General features: G+C 33.6%; 2 protein-coding genes across 2 annotated transcripts in view; one reads left to right on the top strand and one right to left on the bottom strand.

Annotated features, from left to right (window-relative positions):
* LOC118192039 (leucine-rich melanocyte differentiation-associated protein-like) overlaps positions 1–12637 on the top strand; it is a 188810-nt gene extending 176173 nt beyond the window's left edge. Inside the window, exon 8 of the mRNA XM_035362925.2 lies at positions 12512–12637. The gene's annotated coding sequence lies outside the window, so the exon portion shown is untranslated. The remainder of the gene's footprint in view (positions 1–12511) is intronic.
* Positions 1–22747, bottom strand: part of LOC118192038 (uncharacterized) — a 60701-nt gene that overhangs the window by 36389 nt on the left and 1565 nt on the right. The window contains exon 2 of the mRNA XM_035362921.2: positions 13227–13348. Coding sequence (XP_035218812.1) covers positions 13227–13283 — 57 coding nt within the window. The 5' untranslated portion in view covers positions 13284–13348. The remainder of the gene's footprint in view (positions 1–13226; positions 13349–22747) is intronic.

Below are 22747 nucleotides of genomic sequence, written 5' to 3'. Positions count from 1 at the left end.
ACCACCCAAGAAGCAGAGAACTGAAGAGAAACCTAGAACTTCTACAACCCATGCGATGGTACCGAAAAGAAGAAACGAAAACTTTCAGACTCCAGCATTTAAGAAAAACAAGAAAGCAAAGCCGCCGCGTAAAGAAACCTTGGTAAAGAGGAAAACACCACTTACAACGTATCGCAGTAGAAATTCTACATCAAGGAGAACGCTCCCAGGGCCAGAGAGTCAGGTGCAAACAAGGCCGCCGTTCCCGAAAATGAAAAGACAGCAGGAGAAACGAAAAGACCACCACCAACAGAAGAAATTCAAGCATGACTCCAGACCGGAGGACGCCAAGACCAGCCGTCCAGGGAAAAAACGGAAAAGACAGCAACCCGACGACTACCACTCCAAGAGGCCAGCATGCAGAGAGCGAAAAAGAAAAAGTCACGCGGACGACACTCGGAGGACATTACGGAGAAGACTGACGTCCATGAAACCTATAACGTGGGAGCAGTTCTGCCAGAAAAGAATGTCGGAGTTCCAATCATCGAAAACTCAAAGATAAGTTAAAATCTTCTCTATATTTTTTTTTCTTTTGTTCCGAAATGTTATGCGTAAATACGAAGTTCTATGTTTTGACGGAAGTCAATGTGTCTCGGTTGAGACTTAGTTTTGTTTTACTTTATTTAGCTAAGGCAAAAGTATTATTTTCTTTAAGTATAAAATCTAAGAACAAGCAGTTTCTGTTGGTCGAAAGACTAATTCTGTTATGTTAAAGCCAAAATTTGGCCGAAGATAAAAATAACTTCGTATTCTTGTATTAATAAGAACTTTAATTTCAGTGCCGCCAGCTTGGTGAAGAATGAGTAAAGTAAAAATTTATTTTTCTCTTATTCATTTTATGGTAAATTGTAAAAATCATATGTATTAGAATTTTGTAAATATACGTAAATACTTGAAAGTTATGTAAAAGTAGAATTTAGTCTAGAAGCATAAAATTTTAGATGCTAAAAGTAAATGCTCAAAAGCAATGAATTCAAATTTAAGTATTAAACTGTAGATAAAATCATGCTTTAGAGCGAAAGCCTGCATGTCTAAAGATGAATGAGGGGGAAGTTAGAATGAATGTGTTTTGTAGGGTTCTGCGCCTACACTTGAATTTTAAGAATGTTAAAGTAGCTCATCGAGTTGAAGAATGTCGAGTAAGGTGTGTCTATTTGGTCGTTGAATTCTAACAAATCATTGTGGTTAGGGGAAGTGTTGCAATAGTAAAACACGAATATTCCCATTTGACACCACAGATGGTGGAGAGCCAGGGTAAAGTTAAATTCATGTTTGAATACTTGAATGAATGTGAATTAAGTAGTAACTAAGGAAAAGAAATCGTTCGAAAACAAAAGCTTATTCAGTGTCAAGAAAGTGTAAAGTATAATGTATTTAGAAAGATACTGATACTTATTCCTTCCAGATGCTGGAAGGAAGAGAACAGATTGACTGCTGAAGTCCAGGAAAAGTTGCTGTAAGAAGAGAGAATTAAATAAGTATACACAGAAATTTATAATTGCGAAATTGCGAAGCTTAGCTTCTCTAGATTGGCAACAAATCACTATTCTGCCAAGTTTCAAATGTAAACAATCAGGGCCACCATGGAAAAAATAATTAGGTTTAGCCGAACTTAAAGAACTTTTAAATTCTTGATAATTCTACAAATATTGCATACATATTTACTAAAGGCATAAAAACCTTAACCGGAGGATAAGAAAAACGAATTCAACCATTTTTGAAGCATAAAATGCACAATTTACAAACATATAAGACATTGAGATCACTGAGCCGAGTAACAGAGTGGATATATATATATACATTTATTTATATACTTTCGGTGCTGCCGATTAAAACCAAAATACGAGTTGGCACATCTACATTATAGCAGTCAGTATACAAAATTTCAACGGTCTGGGGCTACTCGTTTTTGAGTTACGAGAGTTACGTACGTACGCACAGACGCCACGAAAAATTCTCTTTAGAATTCATTTTAAATTAGTTTTATAATTTTTTGGGGGAAAATAGTCCTTTATTCTGTCCCTACGTACAGATGTCACGCAAAAATATCGTTAAATTACCTTCGATAGCGGTCAAAATGGATATTTGCGTTGAAATATGATGCCTGAAACTTTTCGCGATTACAATACTTCCTTTCTACTTCGTACAAGGAAGTAAAAAGAAGTGGTGCACCTTTTTATAGTGAATCGCCGAAAAATATCATTTCAAAACTAATAATAACAACCAAAAAATCTGAAACCTTTCAAATTTTACATTACGCTCAAACGGGCGTTTCTTAACATTTTGCGTTTTACTTTTATTTATTAAATATCATGGTCTCTGCAATTAAGCCACATAAAATTCAGTTCAACAGCAATATCACAAAATATTTAAAAACAGCATATCTTTTGAATTTCCGATTGACAGTCTCGCGCGGTGGGGATAAAAATGTTTTTTACCGTACACTGGTGCCAAATGCTCACTTTGAAATCGTTGATTTTGTCACAAAAAATTCGTTAACGTTTCACAAAATATGAAAGTTAATAAAACAAATTCAAAATTCGGGCTTCCAGGTGCCCATGTTCGGGTGGAGGATTACGTTATTCAAAATTTGATGGCTATATGTACCGTCGTTTTTTCACAATGCGAGAAAAATGCATAAATTTATAAATTTGTGGAGATTCTTCATTATTTACTTTCTTTAAATATAACATAGGGCGATAATATTTAGTGGCAGTAATTTAAAAAGCGATATTTATAGTGAACCGACGCAAAATGCCGTTTCGAAACAAATAGCCCTTCCCTCCTTTGTGCTAGAAATTGTTCAGCTGGCTGCTATTGCAAATATCTCCTTTTTAATCAGGTTCCGTCGTCAATAACTAAGCCGCCGTGTAAACGGATTAGCATTTTAATGGTATCTTTTAAGGTTTAAAGTGTTGTAAGGTACATTTTAATTTTATAACAGTTATTTTAATTTTAAAACGCTTTCCTTTCAATTCTAGTTTCCACTTACAACTCCCTACCAGAACGAGTTTTTAGAATCACGTTGAATGCAAATGAATTAGAAGTATTTAAGAAAGGTTCAACTAACTTTGATAGAGAGTGCTATGGGTCTTTTAGAAGTGTATATAACTAGCTAATAGCGGAAGCATACTACATCAGTGACCACACGTGCGTCTTTATTGGCTCAACTTTAAATTTTAATTTAAAGTAAAATGTTTTGAATAATTAAGTTTGAACTATTATTATTGTTGCGTGCGTAGGGGTTCATAACAGACTGAATGCACAAGTGCGATAAAAGGTTACTAAAATTTATTCATATCAAAACAAATATAACAGAGCGCTGGAATTTTTCTCAGTAATATCTGTACAAGTGTTCACAATATCACGCAGTAATAATCAGTAGTTATACTTTAAACTACTAAAACGTTAAAAAGAACTCAATTCACAGCGCAGAGAAAACTAATCCAATCAAGAATAAAAACAGCAGCTAACTAAACAATAACTGACTGAAATGTCTCTCTTCGGCTTTTTAAAGCTTTCAATCGGTCGCGAGAAAGTTCTAGTAATTTCTTTGCTTCTGGAAACCAATAGAGTTGAATTTCAGTTGAAACTAACATAGTAGTCAATTACATTTATTCAAATTAAATATAAATTATCGAGATAAACTTTTATTCAATGATAAATGCACGTGCTCCTGTATTTTTACTTTTTCGGCGTAGCTTTCTATTAAAATTTATCACTCGCTGCATTGCACGGAGAAATAAAACAATTTTAAATATAATTCTATTAAAATTATCTATTTAAATACAAAATTCGCAATATTTTTTATGAAGTCTTAATTTTGTTTCTAAGATTTTCGTGTATTTTACATTTTTACTTTCTTGTACGAAGTAAAAAGGAAGTATTGTAATCGCGAAAAGTTTCAGGCATCATATTTCATTGCAAATATCCATTTTGACCGCTATCGAATGCAATTTAATGATGTTTTTGCGTGACATTTGTACGTAAGGACAGAATAAAGGGCTCTTTTCCCCCAAAAAAATTATAAAACTAATTTAAAATGAATTCTGAAGAGAATTTTTCGTGGTGTCTGTGCGTACGTACGTATCTCGCATAACTCAAAAACGAGTAGCTTCAGAACGTTGAAATTTTGTGCATAGGACTGCTATAACATGTAGATGTGCACCTCCTGTTTTGGTTGCTATCGGTCGCACCAAAAGTATACAAATATACGTACATATATATACCCACTCTGTTACTCGGCTGAGTGATCTCAGTTTCTTAATACTTATATGTTTGTAAATTGTGCGTATTTTGCTTTAAAAATGATAGAATTATGTTGTTCTTATCTTCCGGTTAAGGATTTTATGCCTTTAGTAAATCTGTATGCAATATTTGTAGAATTATCAACAATTTGAAAGCTGTTTACGTGCGACTAAGCCTAATTATTTTTGCCGTGGTTGCCATGTTTGTTGACATTTGAAACTTGGCAGAATAACGATTTGTTGCCATAAGCTTCGCAACAACAATGATAACGCCTTCTTTTATTATTCTTTTATTATTCTTTTATTATTAAATCATGCTTAATCCATTCTGGAATTTATTGGAGAAAATAAGTGTTTAAGATTTACTTCGTAATTTTTAATATAGACATTTTGAGTTTTTATGCTTTGTAGAGAAGCTGAATTAATTGAATTAATTGAATGAGAAATACTGAATCGTCTGTGAAAAACTGTTTCTTTCTTTCTTTTTGGGGGTTTGTTTAATTTCTTTTATACATCGTTTCAGATTTATTATAATATCTGAATAGAAAATGTGGAAACGATTAGATAATTCTTCACATGATATAAATTTTGCGCATTATGAGTTATATAATGAGTCCATTCTGAGTTATAAGATGAAATACCATGCCAGGAAACTCTTATCCTCATGCGCCTTTTAGGCTTCATTCTCACTAAGCCGGCAAAATTACACTTTTGTGTAATAGTTCCGGCGATATGTTTATAAGAAAGCTGAATTTATATAATGAATGAAATGTAACGCTGTTAAGGAAACTTAGCGTAGCGCCAGAGTGTCACTATGGCAAACAAATATAGCGAATTTTAAAGCGTGCATTTATTCTACTGTGGCTTATGCGCTATCGACGAAGTAGATTTAATTCAATCCAATTAAGTTTAAATGAAATGCGAGAAAAAATGCGCAAATTTAAATTTCTTACAAGTAAGTCACGTGGTATACACATCAGATTTTTAAGATTTTATTATAATAGCATGTGACAAGGTTACTAGTATCACTATCAGAAATACATCGAAAGAAATTATTAAATGATATTTATTATTATGTATAGTGAAGCTGAAGGGAATCACACCTTTAAAATCCTTTGATTCAAGGAACCTGAAAATTTGATGGGAAAAAGTTTTCATCTCTACGCCTACAGATACAGCCTTTTCTGGATTTTGCAAAAAATATTTGACAGAGTCTGAAACCATGACTTTATTTGTAAATTAGTCAAACGTAATTTTGTAGATAAGCTTACGCTTATTGTTGCTCATGTGCATAACACATCATCCAGACTGGAAACATACATTTGATACGAAGGTTGATTCAAACAGGAATGCCCGACAGTCACTTCTAAGAGCCTCGTGTTATAACTGTACTGTGGGATGTTACACTTATGACATTCTACAGTACGCTAAAATTCAAATAGCATTCTCCGCTGTTGACACAGCTTTCCTGACACAAACCAAAACACTAGAAAAATTTACCATCGGCTACAGCATTATGTTGATTAGCTTACAAATTGAAGAATCTCGATTGTCATGAACAACTCAAGTGCAGTTCTGTTTAGCAAGTCAATGTTTAATTCGTATATGGCCTCTGAATAGGATCTCAGATTTTAAAACTGAATACCTTGTACAATTTTTGTTGTATGGGAGTCCTATTTTTTGCAATTTATTTAAAAAATTTTTCTAAACATAACAATATGGACTGGGAGACCATATAAAAAGCTAAAATTCCGTAATTTGTATAATTTTTTCCTTCTCCTTTAAAATTTAAAAATACCAAAACTTGAATATTTACTTCATTTAAAACATTTTTGGTAACGGAAAGTACATGCATATACACCAGGGCTTCTTAAACTTTTTTCAATCGCGACCCCTTTTTATCACTGAGATTTTTTTCGCGACCTCTGGAATCCATAACATTTACGAAAATTTTGTAGGACTCAATAAACATTGCGGAAATCCGATACTCACATGAGTGGAACCGTCGATTTTTTCACACTTGTACTGTACTACACTATTGCAGTTTTAAATCATTAATTTTAATTTCTAATTTTAACACATACTAGAACAATGGGAAAATTTTAAATAAGTAACAGATGAAATGAGAGCGTCACGTGCAAAGCAAGTAAAATGAGCATTTATATTATAAAAAGAATGCGTCAAAACGTTTTCATTTTTTCTTTGTCTGTATTGTCTTATCTTTATCAATTTTCAGATACATTGTGTAAAAGTATTTGGTAATTGTAAAATTATTATAATAAGTTAAAGAAATATCAAAACTGCTAAAATTTTTGGCGACCCCCTGCTGCAGGTCCCTCAACCCCCAATTTAAGAAAAGGTGCTATACACTAACGGTTGTGAAATTTAAATTTGAGTGAAGCCTTTTTTAGACACGGTGTACATAAATAGTTCTGAATGGCTAGTTAGCTAAAAAATTCATTTTCTCCACATCATACTGTGGGATGGCATCGTTCATTATAATCGGATGACGCGACAAGCTGTGAGAATAAATCTTTTACTTTTCCGATGATAGAAGTCAGACGATTCCGCCATTAAGACGATGACGCGACTGAAAGATGTTTACATGTAAAAAACAGTCGATTCTATTCATCTGTAAATAATCTCATCTATTTCCTTCTACGTATGTAATTACTTTGTAGTTTGTTGCAACTATTCATGTTTCATTAAATATTCAAGTTTTACATAAATCGAACTAGTTTATTAGCCCCTAGACAGCCACATCGGAAGTAAGTTTACAAACATCATATTCCTAGACAGTAAATACCGATTCTACAGATTTGGGCCCTTGGGCTGCAGTGAGCCTAGGAAGAAGCATTATGAATATTACAAAATAAGAGAAGTAAGTTTTGTTTCGATTATTTCCACATTGTTACTTCTAAGAATAGTGTTCTATGATACTGTGAATTAAGATGACTAGCTTAAATTCTATTCCTAGAATTTCAAATTCTTTAAAGACTGGGCCTACTAAGTCAATTAAACTTTTACATCAAATTGTGTTTGGAACTTTGGGTGATCGAAAAAATAGAGCTAGATTGCGTAACTTTTGTGATTTTCCATCTGATTTTAATATTGAAGAAACAAAACAAAAATTACTTAAAACTCTTACTGCAAATGATTTTATTTCTGTGTGTAATTTGTTACATCTTAATTATGATTCAAATCCTGATAAAAACTGTGATTTAATATTGAATAGTCTTTGTGATTTTAAGCTTTTAAAATCCGAAAGTGATGACGATGATGAATTATCTGAAAACGAAAGTGTTTATGATTCTGATAAAAATGATGATATTAATTCTGTTCGGTCAGAATCATCTCCCATAAATAACTCAGTGAATGAAAACATTATAATGCCTAGCAATATTTCCTTACATTTTCGTGATATTTTAGAAACTGTTTCTGAATTTAATGGCACTGATACATATCCAGTTGAATCCTTCATTGGTGATTTAGAAGAATCTTTTAAATTATTTAAGTTTTATCGGAATTACAGAAAATTGTGTTTGCTAAAAAATTGCTTACTGGTTCTGCTAAAGTATTTATTAGGTCTTTGAAGGGTATAATATCATGGGACAAATTAAAAGAAAATCTTTTATCTGAATTTGGTTCTAAAATAAACAGTGCACAACTTCATAATTTGTTACAGAAATGACACTTAAAACCTGGTGAATCACTTTCCGAATATTTAATTACCATGCGTGAAATAGCCAGTCGTGGTTCTGTTGATGATTCATCAATTCTTGATTATGTAATCAATGGGATACCAGATCAGAGTAGTAACAAAATTATTTTGTATGGGTGTAAAAATATTTCTGAATTCAGAGAGAAATTAAAAATATATGAGAAAATTCGCGTTCCAGATACGAAGAATAAGGGTTATTCAAGTACTGTCACACAAAATAAAACACGCGCTGTACCTAGTAAGATTAAAGAGCCAAGGTGTTATAATTGTGGAAATTTAGGCCATAAATCGAATTTCTGTAACAATAAGGGTAAAGGATTTAAATGTTTTAAATGCGATTTGTTTGGACACAAAGCCGTAGATTGTTCCAAAACATCTTCTAAAAATGTCCAAGATGCCAAAACGGTAACACCAATAACTCAGATTTGTCAGAAAGAAATGCATAAAACTGTTAATTTGGGTAATTTGCAAATTGATGCTTTAATAGATACTGGTAGTCAAGTAACGCTAATCCGAGAAGATATACATAAGAAGATAGGTTCTCCTGAACTTAAGTCGGCAGAGCTACAGTTAACGGAATTTGGCGACAAACCTATAGAGAAATTTGAAGGTGAATTCCAAATTGATGGTTCTTCATTTAGATCAAATATTTGTGTTATCGCAGAAAACAAGAAATCTGAGAATGATTCTGAAGAGCAAAAAAATGCTTATTGCAATGGAAATGGTTCTGAAGAAGGATTTGAAAAGTTGTTAATTATGGTTTTTTGCTTCCAAAACCAGAAACTGATCCTGTTAGTATAGTTCCTGTTACAGCACAGAATGTGATCAAACTGGATACTTCATCTACAATCAAAGCTAGTGGCATTGATACCCCGATTGTGAATTCTGATGATGTCCAGAGTGATGCAGATCCTGCTGTAAATGAAAATGATGCTATTAAAGATGAATTAGTGCAAAAAGGAAACTCAAGCACAATGCAATTAGCTCTGAAGCCAACGAGGAGAAACGCCACTGCAGAAGGAGATTCTGAAGAGAAGCATTTTCCCGAAGAAGAGTCATTTGCTAAAGATGATGAAACAAATGTGAATTCTACTAGAACAATTTCAGTAAAATACCTTGCAATAGAGAAGCAAAAGAAGCCACTGGAGACGAAGAAACTACAGAGACCACCGAAAAAGAGAAGATTGAAAAGCAGAAGTCAGTCAGAAAAACCTGATCACAACGACGCTGATACGGAAAGCAAAGACGGAACAAAAGAAATTAAAGAAGGTGAGAAAAAAGAAGCGGAAATGCGGATTCAGAAGACCCAGGAAAAAAAAATTGAAAATCTTTGATAATGAAATACCGATTTTGATGATTCCTGATTTAGACGTTTTTCCCGACTAGACAAATTCCTCCCGATTTAACTAATGGACTATTATTTTAAAGACGTGAACTAATTAAAGAAGACTGAAGATGATGTCTAAAGATGAAATGTATGAAGGAAGACGGCTTAAAGAAGATGATTTTGAGAAGACGCATTCGAATGACGGATCTTGAAGATATCTACGACGCATTCAGAAGACGTATCCAGACGGTATCTAAGAAGACGCATTCAGAAGACATATTCAGACGATGTTTGAGAAGACGTAAATACGAAGACGAATTCGGACGAATTGTTCCAGACAACATCAAAGGAAGACGTGTTTGTGAAATGTATGTATTCAGATAGACTGTTAAAGATGAACGAACACTGAAAGAGCATTGAAGAAGAGATAAAGCCGTTATTTCTGTAGATGTTAAGATGATGAGAAAAGATGGTTGAAAAAAACCTTTTAGGACGACTTTTCCCTCAATAGTAACTAAAAATCTTTTTCTTTTCTTTTCTTTTTTTTTTTTTTTAATTTTATTTTTTAGATCCCTAGATGTAGATGGTGGTGTTACGAGAATGCGAGGCCGCATTCCATCAGGATGGACGAGCATTTGTGGGATGGCATCGTTCATTATAATCGGATGACGCGACAAGCTGTGAGAATAAATCTTTTACTTTTCCGATGATTCCGCCATTAAGACGATGACGCGACTGAAAGATGTTTACATGTAAAAAACAGTCGATTCTATTCATCTGTAAATCATCTCATCTATTTCCTTCTACGTATGTAATTACTTTGTAGTTTGTTGCAACTATTCATGTTTCATTAAATATTCAAGTTTTACATAAATCGAACTAGTTTATTAGCCCCTAGACAGCCACATCGGAAGTAAGTTTACAAACATCATATTCCTAGACAGTAAATACCGATTCTACAATACGAACATCTAGTTATTCAATTCATCTGAAAGATTGCAAAAATAAAAGGTTGATCTTTACATTATGGTAACTTGGCGAAAATTTGGCGACCAACTCTCCTACAGCAACCCTCTATTTTTTTTCCCGCCGCCATTTTGTCTTCACGAAGTAAAGACATGTTTCTTTTCTTTTTATCTACTGAACACTTCTTCCAACAATCTACTAGCCAAATTGCACTTATGCTAGAAATTTTATCTAACAAAACTGCTTAATCATGACAAATATTCACTGCAAAATTGGGAAAAAGTGCACAATACCATACTCCTTACGCGTTTTTCAAAATAACACATACACATAAACCATGTACACGCCGACTTATTTTTACTTAAAAAAAGATCCCAGAATTGCACAAAAATGGCATTGCTCACACTCTTCACTATATCCATGTACACTGCTTTTTTCTCATAAATTAAAAAAATTTCACGAAAATACATGACAATTTTCTCAATCTTTAAACCCGGTAAAAAGAACATATATGAAATTACATGATCGCGAAAAAGTATTTACCCTTTACAAATATCAACATTTCCACATATAAAATAAATAGAATATCCAAAAACTTTTACCTCTAAATCATCTATTACATTATACACGTCACCAACGAATTCATACCGCAAGCATTACAAATACTTAATATCAAATATTTAAATTATTTCCATGCACGTTTATTTCAACTTAAACGTATACCAAATTCCTACAAACATAAAATTCACAAAATAACTATCATTTCATTAAAATATAATTAAATTCAAAAACACTACTTAAAATATAAATGAGCACATACATTAAATTAATAAAAATTACCTTACAATCCTAATTACTTTAAACTAAATCATTGCTAATAACAATTTTCCCAATAATACCAAATTCCTTTCCACCTTACATTTACAACAACGCATAAAAATAATATCCTCAAATAATTAAAAATACTAACTTACCTAATCTTCTTCAGAATCTTGATTACGTGGCGGATACACTTTTCTTCCTTCTGTTTCAGAATCTTTAAAATCATACTTATCTTTCAAAGCAAGATAAAATAAATAACATAATAAAACATCTTTATTTCTCTCTCGCACAACCTTAAAGAACATTTATTACTATCCTTTTCAATACCACTAAATACCCATTTCGAATTCACTTTAGTTACGGCCATGGGATCCAAAAATTCACAAACACTATTTCACACAACACAGAATAAAGCCAAATACAAAATTGCCAGATTTTTTCCCGATTAAAGAACAGTAATTCGTCCATTAATATCACATGACATATCCCATGATCTCTCATTTCCCCCACACAAAATAATGCGTAATCGGAACTGAGTACTGCTCACATTATTACCAAAGTCCCAGGTAGTAACCTTTATCGCCTCCAAAATGTCGCCAAACTATTAGTTACCATATTGTAAAGATCAACCAAATAAAACTCTTGTTAACTTTAGGCTGAACTGAAAAAATAATTTAAAGGTATTTTAAACAAAGCTATTAAACTTTTATTCCTTTTTCGCACAACCTATTTGTGTGAACGAGGATTTTCTTTCATGTTATATTTGAAAAAAAAAAAAAAAAAAAAAAAAAAAAACTAAAAGGTTTCAGATTTGAAATTACGTCCAAAGGGGCATTTTTTTAAACATTTTGTGTGTTACATTTATTTACTAAATATCACGTTCTTCGCACTTAAACCATAAAATTCAGTTCAATAGCAATATCGCAAAATAGTTTTAAAATGAGCATATCTTTAGAATTTCCGATACAGAGACTCACGCGCTTGGAGATAAAAATGTTTTTTCTCTACAGCGTTTCCATTGCTCGCTTTGAAATCCTTGAGTTTGTTGATCAAAAATTTGTTAAAAGTTTTACAAAGTATGAAATTGATAATCAAACAAATTCCAAATTTCAAATTTGGGCTCAGATTTTAAATAAGTAGCAGATTTCACAATAAACAGGCCGAAATTTCACAATAAATTTTAGAATTTAAGTATTATAACTTAAATTTTGATAATTAAAATGGTAACCAGTTTTTAATCTAATATTTTTATGTGTGCATATTTAATACAAATAAGCCAATATGGAAATGGCAAAATATGTTTTTTTTTTAAATATTTTAACTGAGAAATTGAAAAATAATCATTGTAAAATGTAGAGGTGGTACTAAAGTATTTTAATTTTTGTTTAGATGGTTCACGTTAGTCAAAAGGCTGAGAACCGCTGATCAATGCTATTCTAAGAGAAACATCATTCTATCGTTCTAACAGAATTTCATCGAAAGGAGATGAAGGATCTGAAAGATGGTTATTCCAAGTGTTACTTCTTTGGTTGTGACTTTAAAAACAAAAAAACAACAACAACAACAACAAAAAAAAAAAAAAAAAAAAAAAAAAAAAGTCATACATTCAAATAATAAACAAATTCAGGTCTAAATAAGTAAGAGTGCTTGTTCAATTTTTAAAAATAATATTTGATTATTTGAGGGTGAGAATTTTCACTTATTTATAAAATCTTATTCAAGTTTGATGTAAGCAGGTTAGACATTTTTTTTTTCATATCGTAAAACAAGCGAGTACTATTTTCGGCCTAAGAGAAAAAATCCCCTCGTGGAGGACTTTCTAAGGGAAACTTGCTCGTAGTCATGTTACATATAGAGAAAACCAACAATGTCCGTTCGCCTTAGATCGAACTCAGGTCGAACTCGTAGTAATCAACAGATTTAACCATTCCGGCCACTGCTGGAACCTCAGTGTTCGAAGCAATAAAAGATAGAATTTTTCGCCTTATTAAGTAAATTGCTCTGCCTTCATAAATGTGTGACTAATTTGTTTTCTGTTCTACATAGAGGACCTAAATCTACGTCAAATATCATTAATTTTTTCTGATTCAATTATTGAACTCACTGTTAATCTGTGTGCTGGTCTCTCTTCTTGAAACCTCACTTTTTTTATGGCTGCCATTTCTGAATCACAGTTTCTTGCTCAAAGTTGTCTTTTTTCTGTCGCAGTTCCAAGAAAATTATTCCCTAAATTTAAAATAAACAACTAAATTAATTTCTATAATTACTAAATTGCGAAAATCTTGATATTTCCTTATTAAAGCAGCTGCTTTTGGCGATATTAAAAAATTTACATGTTCTAGATTAGCGATTAAGTTTGTCAATTTTGGCATTTAACCGCAGTGACTACTTTAATAATTCGAGAAATTCGGAAGTGAAAGAGTTCTTTATTAGGAGATCTGTTTAAATTTCCTTACGCAAATAAATCAGCTTCGTACTGTTGAAGTCAGAAGACCGGTTGACGTCTAATATAAGAAACTTTTGCCATTTTTTATGTAACTACTTCATTTAAAATTAGGCAAAAAAGTACTTTTAATGAAGACTTAATCAGAAAACTGACGTAAATTTTCATGAAAATAGCTTGTTAAAAAAAAAAAAAAATCAGACATTTGTCTCTCTTCTTTAAGGGCAAAAAAATGTTTACCTTTTGTTCCCGAAGAAGAAGTATTGATGCCATATTCCTTCTAAATCAATACAGCTTTATATAAAATCTGCGCCAATCTAAGGTTCTTATTTTTTTTCTTTTAATCTAATTTAAAATTTTATATTGGCATATTTCTCTTCCGATTGCATAGCTGCATCATATTTTATTCAAAACTATGAATAGTTAACTTAGAAGAAAGTTTTCATCAGTATATGAACAACTTTTCGTTACCTACCAAGGTCTAGACATATAGGATTTCAGATTTAATTCTATATTGGGTACTTTGCTGAAACGACCAACTCGCATATCATCCAAAACTGGCAAACTTGATCGCTTAATCTGCCATAAATAAATTTCAGACATCGCCAAATGCTTATCCACATAAATATTTGGCGATATCTGAAATTTAACAGAACTGCTTTAGCAAGGAATTAACATAACATTGTAACAAGTATCTATTTCGGGACACTTATCACTAGCGCCGGTGTCAAAGCAGATGGAACTGGTGCAGTTGCACTAAGCAAGGGAATGTATGCGTAGAAAAATTTCTAGAATTTAAGGAGGCTCTGGGTAGCAAAACGTTTAACGCTGTACCGCTTTTTGTCAGTATGGCGGAGTGCAAGAAGATCATTAGATTTATTCGTAAAATAGTTATCGAGGAGCTGCTTGACAGTCTCCTAAGAAATTAACTCCAGGCCTTTCAGAAAATTTTGAATTGATCTAAATAGAGGGAAATCTGAGGGCAAGGTCTGGTGAATATGTGAATAACACAAAACATCTCAATCATGATCAATTGTCTGAAATTCTTCCAAATATGAGACTGAGCATTGTCATGATTGGGGGCATCACCTCGGTGATTGGTCAGTTCTGGTCGCTTTGCTACAATTTCTGCTTTTGTGACTGCTATTTGGGAAGACGTTCCAAATTTATCGTCTAATTCGGAGGTAAATAATCTTAGTATACCATTTCTTTAGAGTCCCACCATGCACAAAATGTTACTTTTTTTAGATGCAACCCCCTTCTCAGTGTTACGAAAAGAAGTTGTTTTAGCTTACTCCATGATATTTTTCTTGTAACATTATATAGTATCCGCTTCTGATCTTCAGTAAAGAGCCACTCAAAAAAAAAAAAAAAAAAAAAAAAAAATTTTTTTTTTTTTTTTTTTTTTAATTTCTGTTCAGTAAAGATGCTGAACTGGGAGGAGACACCTGTCGCCAAGCACAGCATCCAGAAGCAACAAAACTGGAAGGCACATTGCATTTTGGCAAACAGAAGGGGCCGCGAAATCTTGTCCCCGGGAGCTGAAAACCCTAGTCACGCGTCTGGCTGAAACTCGAGCAAGCATATTCTGCTCTGTTAAAATATGGGGTACCTAAACATCGTAGCAGCTTACATACCCATTCTTCTTTAAATGATCTTCTACTGTACATTTTGGGAATATTTAATCTGTCTTATAATTCCTGAACTATATAGCGTAGATTTTCAGCTATAGCTTCTTTTAGCAGGTTCTGGTTTACGACAGATGGTTGCACGGAGCGAGATCATCTACGATAAAATTTCGCACTTCGACTTCTCAAATTACCTTTCAATTTTGTCGTTAGAAATGTCACTTTTTCCATATCTAGCGTAAACTTTACAAGCAGCCTGACTAGTATTTTCCCTTTTCTTAAGTAAAAGACTATAATGATGAATTTGTGGGTTCAGTTTTTTAGCAGTGCATTTAAACAAAAATTGCCACAACCCATACCAATATTACGCAATGCTGATGTTTTATGGGTTATTACGGTTTTCAGAGGAAAATAAACCCACTCTTATTAGATCCTGAAAAGTGTTCCATTTAGAGCATGACTTTTGGAAAATCATTAGTTAAGATTATAAAGTATTTCTCCGGTCTTCTTAGCATGCGTGTAGTGGTCAGCACGCTCGACGCGTATTCGAGAGGTCCGTGGTTCGAGTCCCGGCGAGGGCATTGCTCATTTTTCCTTTCTTCCGCTTTCAAAAAATAACTTCTATCTCTACAGTGGCACCCGAACTAAAAAAGGTGAGGAATGATGATTCTGCACCACCGGGATTTGGCGATTGGATCCCCTATCCCCCGGTTGCTCTTTGAAAGGAGTATATAAGGTATTTCTCCCGCCTTCTTAACAAGACTTCGTGGTGTAGTGGTCAGCATGCTCGACGCGTATTTGAGAGTTCGAGTCCCGGCGAGGGCATTACTCATTTTTCATCTCTTTTGCTTTCAAAAAGTGCCTAATGTCTCTACAAGATTCACGGCGAGGGTTACGCAGAGTGAGCAGGAAATACCGTATTTATACAAACGTTTCAATCAAGATCACTCCTTAACAGCAGTAATAAAATAATTAGAAGAAAACGTGCTTGGATTTGAAAAAGCGCAGAAGTTTCTGAAGACCCAATAACAAATAAATTAAGACTTTATTCGCAAGCTTTATAATTATTAATTAATTTTAAGATTTTATATTATATTTTTAGAGAATAAATGGCCTGTAAGCAGAATAATTTATTGAAGTAACAAATATAAAATACAGAACAGTTAGAAAAGATCAAAATGCCCTGTCTCAAAGTTCTGTACAATAGCGATTATATGCATTGGATTCTAGTATAAAGGCAACTCTACAGTGCCGTCTCACATACGCTGGGGCACATACGACCACCACTCACAGAAATAAAATATAAATGGATTAGAATGGAACCCTTAGGCTCTTAGCCCCCCCCCCGAGCGAGTGTCCAACGAACCCTTTCATGGGTTCTGGAACTAGCCTTTATTTTAAGTGTAGAGGTAAAAAAAAAAAAAAAAAAAAAAAAAAAAAAGTAAATGCTTAAACCATCATTGCTATTCCATCGAAAGTTCATCCCAGATGAAACTTCTGTATTCCATCGTTAAGACAACGGTGGAATACAGGGAACAAAAAATATGGCAATATTTAAAAAGATTTAAATAAAGACCACAACAGTATTGATAAATTTTTTGATTTTATGTATATAAAGTCAGAATTTAGTACTATTACCTTAAGTAAGATTTAATTGATGCTACTTTGGTAGACGGTTGCACGGATTTTGGCGATTTTTCTTTTGGCGAGTAATACAACTTATGGTAAACCCATTGCTGGATAAGTTATTTATGGTAACCGATACTTTGTTGTCATTTTATTTAAAAAATAATGCGTTTTATTGTGCATAAATTCCGTGTTTTAAATATTATTTATGGCTTCTAAATATTAAAAATCAATTTAATTTTGCCTTTTTATTTGAAATAAAATTTTTTTTGTTTATCATATTCTATGAAATTTTATGTTGTGGATGATGTAATCAATGACGTCACCTTACTATAAAAGTAATTGGTTTTAATATGTATAAATTTAATCTAATGTTTTAAACATATTTATGGCTAAGACACAATAACACGCCGAATAAATACTAATTCAGAAGTCAAACAACAAAAATCAGCGTTATATTTACCAAATTTTCACAGGACTAGTTTCGATGGTTTTACCGAACCACCATCTTCAGCTGCAAAACCGCAAATGAACCAGATAGGAAATAATGATTAGATAAGATAAGAAAGCCTGGACAAGAATAAGCAAGTGGCGCCATCTGTTGGTGAAACCAGAACTAAAACATAATTTCTTTAAAGGCCGAAGGCAAATTTGGATTGGAATTAGAATCGTTAACTAGAACAGAAAGATTTTTATGAATGTGAAATGCCTCTAGAAAATCCAGTTCTCCAATGGAAGATGTTTTTTGAATAATTTTGGCAGCAGAAAAACTGAAAGTGTGGTTTTCGGACCAACAATGTTGAGCAACAGAAGACTTCTGTGTTTCCTTTTTTCTAACATATGCCTCATGTTCCTTGACGCGAAATTTTAAGGCTCTCTTAGTTTGGCCAATGTAAATTAAACCACACTGGCAAGGAATCCTGTAAATACCCCAGGAATTCATATCCGGAATGGGGTCCTTGAGTATGGAACTCGGAATTTTATTGATGGGAGAATAAACAACCCGAAAGTTAAATTTCTGCAAAATATGTGCAACTTTATAGCTAATTGATGGAAAGAAGGGAATGACAACAGAATTTTTATAATCTCCTAAAACAAGAGTGTGCCTTTTAGTGTGTTGAGATGAGAATTTTTTAACTGCTTGATTAATAATGTTGGGTGGAAAGCCCCTGTCAATAGCTATTGCTTTTAAATAATTTAGTTCTTCATCAAGGGCTAGTTTGGAGGAGCAAACTTGAAGAGCACGGAAAACATAGGAATAAAATGAAGCTAACTTTTGTTTAGTCGGATGACATGATTTAAAGTGTGGTGGAAGGCAAACCGATGAAGGTTTACGGTAAACCGTAGTACTAAAGTTGGATGTGTTACGTGTGACCAGAACGTCGAGAAACGGAAGAGAATTGCAAGTCTCAAGTTCAAAAGTGAACTGAATAGCATTATTAATCAAGCAGTTAAAAAATTCTCATCTCAACACACTGAAAGGCACACTCTTGTTTTAGGAGATTATAAAAATTCTGTTGTCATTCCCTTCTTTCCATCAATTAGCTATACAGTTGCACATATTTTGCAGAAATTTAACTTTCGGGTTGTTTATTCTCCCATCAATAAAATTCCGAGTTCCATACTCAAGGACCCCATTCCGGATATGAATTCCTGGGGTATTTACAGGATTCCTTGCCAGTGTGGTTTAATTTACATTGGCCAAACTAAGAGAGCCTTAAAATTTCGCGTCAAGGAACATGAGGCATATGTTAGAAAAAAGGAAACACAGAAGTCTTCTGTTGCTCAACATTGTTGGTCCGAAAACCACACTTTCAGTTTTTCTGCTGCCAAAATTATTCAAAAAACATCTTCCATTGGAGAACTGGATTTTCTAGAGGCATTTCACATTCATAAAAATCTTTCTGTTCTAGTTAACGATCCTAATTCCAATCCAAATTTGCCTTCGGCCTTTAAAGAAATTATGTTTTAGTTCTGGTTTCACCAACAGATGGCGCCACTTGCTTATTCTTGTCCAGGCTTTCTTATCTTATCTAATCATTATTTCCTATCTGGTTCATTTGCGGTTTTGCAGCTGAAGATGGTGGTTCGGTAAAACCATCGAAACTAGTCCTGTGAAAATTTGGTAAATATAACGCTGATTTTTGTTGTTTGACTTCTGAATTAGTATTTATTCGGCGTGTTATTGTGTCTTAATTATAGAAGCCCCAAACAGGCTTATTTTTTGCTTTCTTTTTTGCACGTGGTGTGGCCGCCATTTTGTGATTGCATGAGTTTCGGTAAGTACTTTTTTGCAATTTTCAAGTTATGTTTATATTTTGTATATTTGGATATTGTGCTTTGCTTGTCTGATTTCATGCATTTTGCTTACAAACGTTTTGTTTTCTATTAATTTCAGTGAGGGATTTTTCTGCTGTTTTGTGTGTGCTTTAGCTTGATTTTCTGTATTGTTTATCATGCCTTCATCCGTTAATCGTTTCACTAAATTACGCCTGAAACGGCAAAAATTCCTGAATCATCTTGACTTTTTACTTAAATGTAAATGTAAAAAATTGATCCCAAATTTTATTCAAATCAAATCTAATCAAAAACCTTCGAGTCGCGTTTCAAGAATTCTGTTAAATTGCAAGCTTGCCTTACTTCGGTCCGTCATAAGGGATACACGTCAACAATTGTCCAAAATTGAACGTGAACTCTATAAGCTTCATCTGGAACTCGCTAAATCATATCCAAAATTCACTGCCCTTGAACAAAAGTCTTGGTCTAGAACGGAGAATGCAGTTAACCGTCATAAAAACACTCTTGCAGTTAAATTCGAAAAACTTCTTTTACAATCTTCCAGTTCAAGTAGTTCAAAAAATCTTCCCATTGTAAACATCAAGCCAATAGTTAATATTTCTAATGTTAGTCTTTCAGAAGAACAAGAGAGAATTCTAAAATATAATTTTAACTTCTCACAAACCTGTAAACCCTCGATTCCAAAGATTTTGGCTCCTATCGAAAAAGCTTTCAAGTTCAGTAAAGTTTCAGATTCACAGAAAGAAATGATTAGGCATCTTATCGCTCATAATGTGAAATTCAATAATAAACCTTTGAAACCAAATCTAACTGCGAGAGAAAGAGCTACATTGCGTGAAATTCATTCTAACCCGGATATTATTATTTCAAAGGCCGACAAAGGTGGCCAGATTGTCGTCATGGATAGGAACACTTACATCGATGGTGTCACTAAACTCTTAAACGAAGGACCATATAATCCGATCCCTAAAGATCCTTCACCTTCGGACTTGTCAAAAAAAAAAAAAAAAAAACTGCGATCAAATCTTCGCAAATCATTTCAGGCAACTTAAAACATTCACTTATCCCATCTGTTGCGAATTGTGCCAGATTATATGCTCTTCCCAAAATTCATAAAAGTGGTATTCCTTTCCGCCCTATTGTATCAAATTTAGGTACTGCCTCGTATCCATTAGCTAAATATTTAGTTTCTAGATTTTCAACTCTATTAGACAATAACATTTACACCATAAAAAATTCAATAGAGTTTGTAAAAAAAGTTAAAAACATTTCTCCTAGTAATTTACTCATGGTTTCTTTTGATGTAAAATCATTATTCACCAATGTCCCAGTGGAGGGTGCATTAAGATGTCTAGAAACCAGACTTCGCGAATTTCATTTCTCTTGCATCGAAATTGATGAGCTAATTTCTCTCACTCAACTCTGTTTGAAACAAACACATTTTGTTTTCCAAAATAAATATTACAATCAAACTGAGGGATTAGCCATGGGAAGCCCCCTCAGTCCCATCCTGGCTGATATCTACATGCATTATTATGAATCAAAATTGTTTGAAACTTTAAACTTCCCGGCATGGTTCCGCTACGTAGACGATACTTTTACTCTGTTTGAAGGTAATAAAGATGATTTAAATAAAGTTCTTTCAACAATGAATTCTATTGATCCTGCTATTCAGTTCACTTTTGAACTTGAGACTTGCAATTCTCTTTCGTTTCTCGACATTCTGGTCACACGTAACACATCCAACTTTAGTACTACGGTTTACCGTAAACCTTCATCGGTTTGCCTTCCACCACACTTTAAATCATGTCATCCGTCTAAACAAAAGTTAGCTTCATTTTATTCCTATGTTTTCCGTGCTCTTCAAGTTTGCTCCTCCAAACTAGCCCTTGATGAAGAACTAAATTATTTAAAAGCAATAGCTATTGACAGGGGCTTTCCACCCAACATTATTAATCAAGCAGTTAAAAAATTCTCATCTCAACACACTAAAAGGCACACTCTTGTTTTAGGAGATTATAAAAATTCTGTTGTCATTCCCTTCTTTCCATCAATTAGCTATAAAGTTGCACATATTTTGCAGAAATTTAACTTTCGGGTTGTTTATTCTCCCATCAATAAAATTCCGAGTTCCATACTCAAGGACCCCATTCCGGATATGAATTCCTGGGGTATTTACAGGATTCCTTGCCAGTGTGGTTTAATTTACATTGGCCAAACTAAGAGAGCCTTAAAATTTCGCGTCAAGGAACATGAGGCATATGTTAGAAAAAAGGAAACACAGAAGTCTTCTGTTGCTCAACATTGTTGGTCCGAAAACCACACTTTCAGTTTTTCTGCTGCCAAAATTATTCAAAAAACATCTTCCATTGGAGAACTGGATTTTCTAGAGGCATTTCACATTCATAAAAATCTTTCTGTTCTAGTTAACGATCCTAATTCCAATCCAAATTTGCCTTCGGCCTTTAAAGAAATTATGTTTTAGTTCTGGTTTCACCAACAGATGGCGCCACTTGCTTATTCTTGTCCAGGCTTTCTTATCTTATCTAATCATTATTTCCTATCTGGTTCATTTGCGGTTTTGCAGCTGAAGATGGTGGTTCGGTAAAACCATCGAAACTAGTCCTGTGAAAATTTGGTAAATATAACGCTGATTTTTGTTGTTTGACTTCTGAATTAATATTTATGGCTGTTAAATATTAAAATACAATTTAATTTTGCATTTTTTTAAAAATGATTTTATTACGTATGAATTTTTAAACAAATTTAATTCTAGGCGTGATGTAATAAGCTCTCTGATTGGTTATAGAATATTTGTGCATTAACGAGCTGTAATCAGCTCCCTGATTGGTTACTGAAAATTTGTGCATTTCCGCGCCATTTTAAAATTTAATTCATTTCTTGGAATTCCTTCAAAGATGTCTCTCTCTAAGATGAATGTTGTTATTGGTAAGTGCCAAGAATTATTGGTATCGGAATCAAAAAATCGTCCTTTGAGACCTTATTTTGGCCAGCCTGGCTTTCCTAATCAAAGATTTGTTTACAAATTGTTACAAGGGTTAGAGGAAATTTATTTTAAGTTTTTGGAAGAAACCTCGCTAATTGCTTCTTCAATGAAGTGCGAGAAATGTGGATCACAGATGATGATGGTTAAAGAAGCCGATTCTGAGGATGGCCGTATATGGTATTGTGGTCACGGTGGAAGAAATAATCGCTGTAACGGTAAAAAAAGTATTAGACATTCCTCCTTTTTTACCGGCAGTAAACTTCCAATTGCTGTCATTTTAGCTCTAGTGTACGAAATATTCATGGGTTCTTCGTACGATAGAATTCAATGTGAGCTCGGTATTTTTTCAGAAGCTGTAGCCGACTGGCGCAGTTATGTAACGGACGTTTTAATTAATTTTGTAGAAACTAAAACGGAGAAGATCGGAGGGCCAGGGAAAATCGTGGAGATTGATGAGTCTAAAATCGGGAAACGAAAGTTTAACAAGGGTCGATTCGTTGAAGGCAGTGGGTTTTGGGGGGAATAGAGCGCGAATCAGGTCGCTGTTTTTTAGTTGCTGTGCCAGACAGAACAGCGGATACTCTTCTCGCTTTAATTAAAGATTGGATCGAACCGGGAACCCA

Source organism: Stegodyphus dumicola, chromosome 7 (genome assembly GCF_044657685.1).
Source record: "Stegodyphus dumicola isolate Sdum_Otavi_A_Nest chromosome 7, ASM4465768v1".
NCBI classification, from domain to species: domain Eukaryota; kingdom Metazoa; phylum Arthropoda; class Arachnida; order Araneae; family Eresidae; genus Stegodyphus; species Stegodyphus dumicola.
The sequence above is the reverse complement of the archived record's forward strand: the minus strand, read 5'-3'. Positions and strand labels throughout refer to the sequence as shown.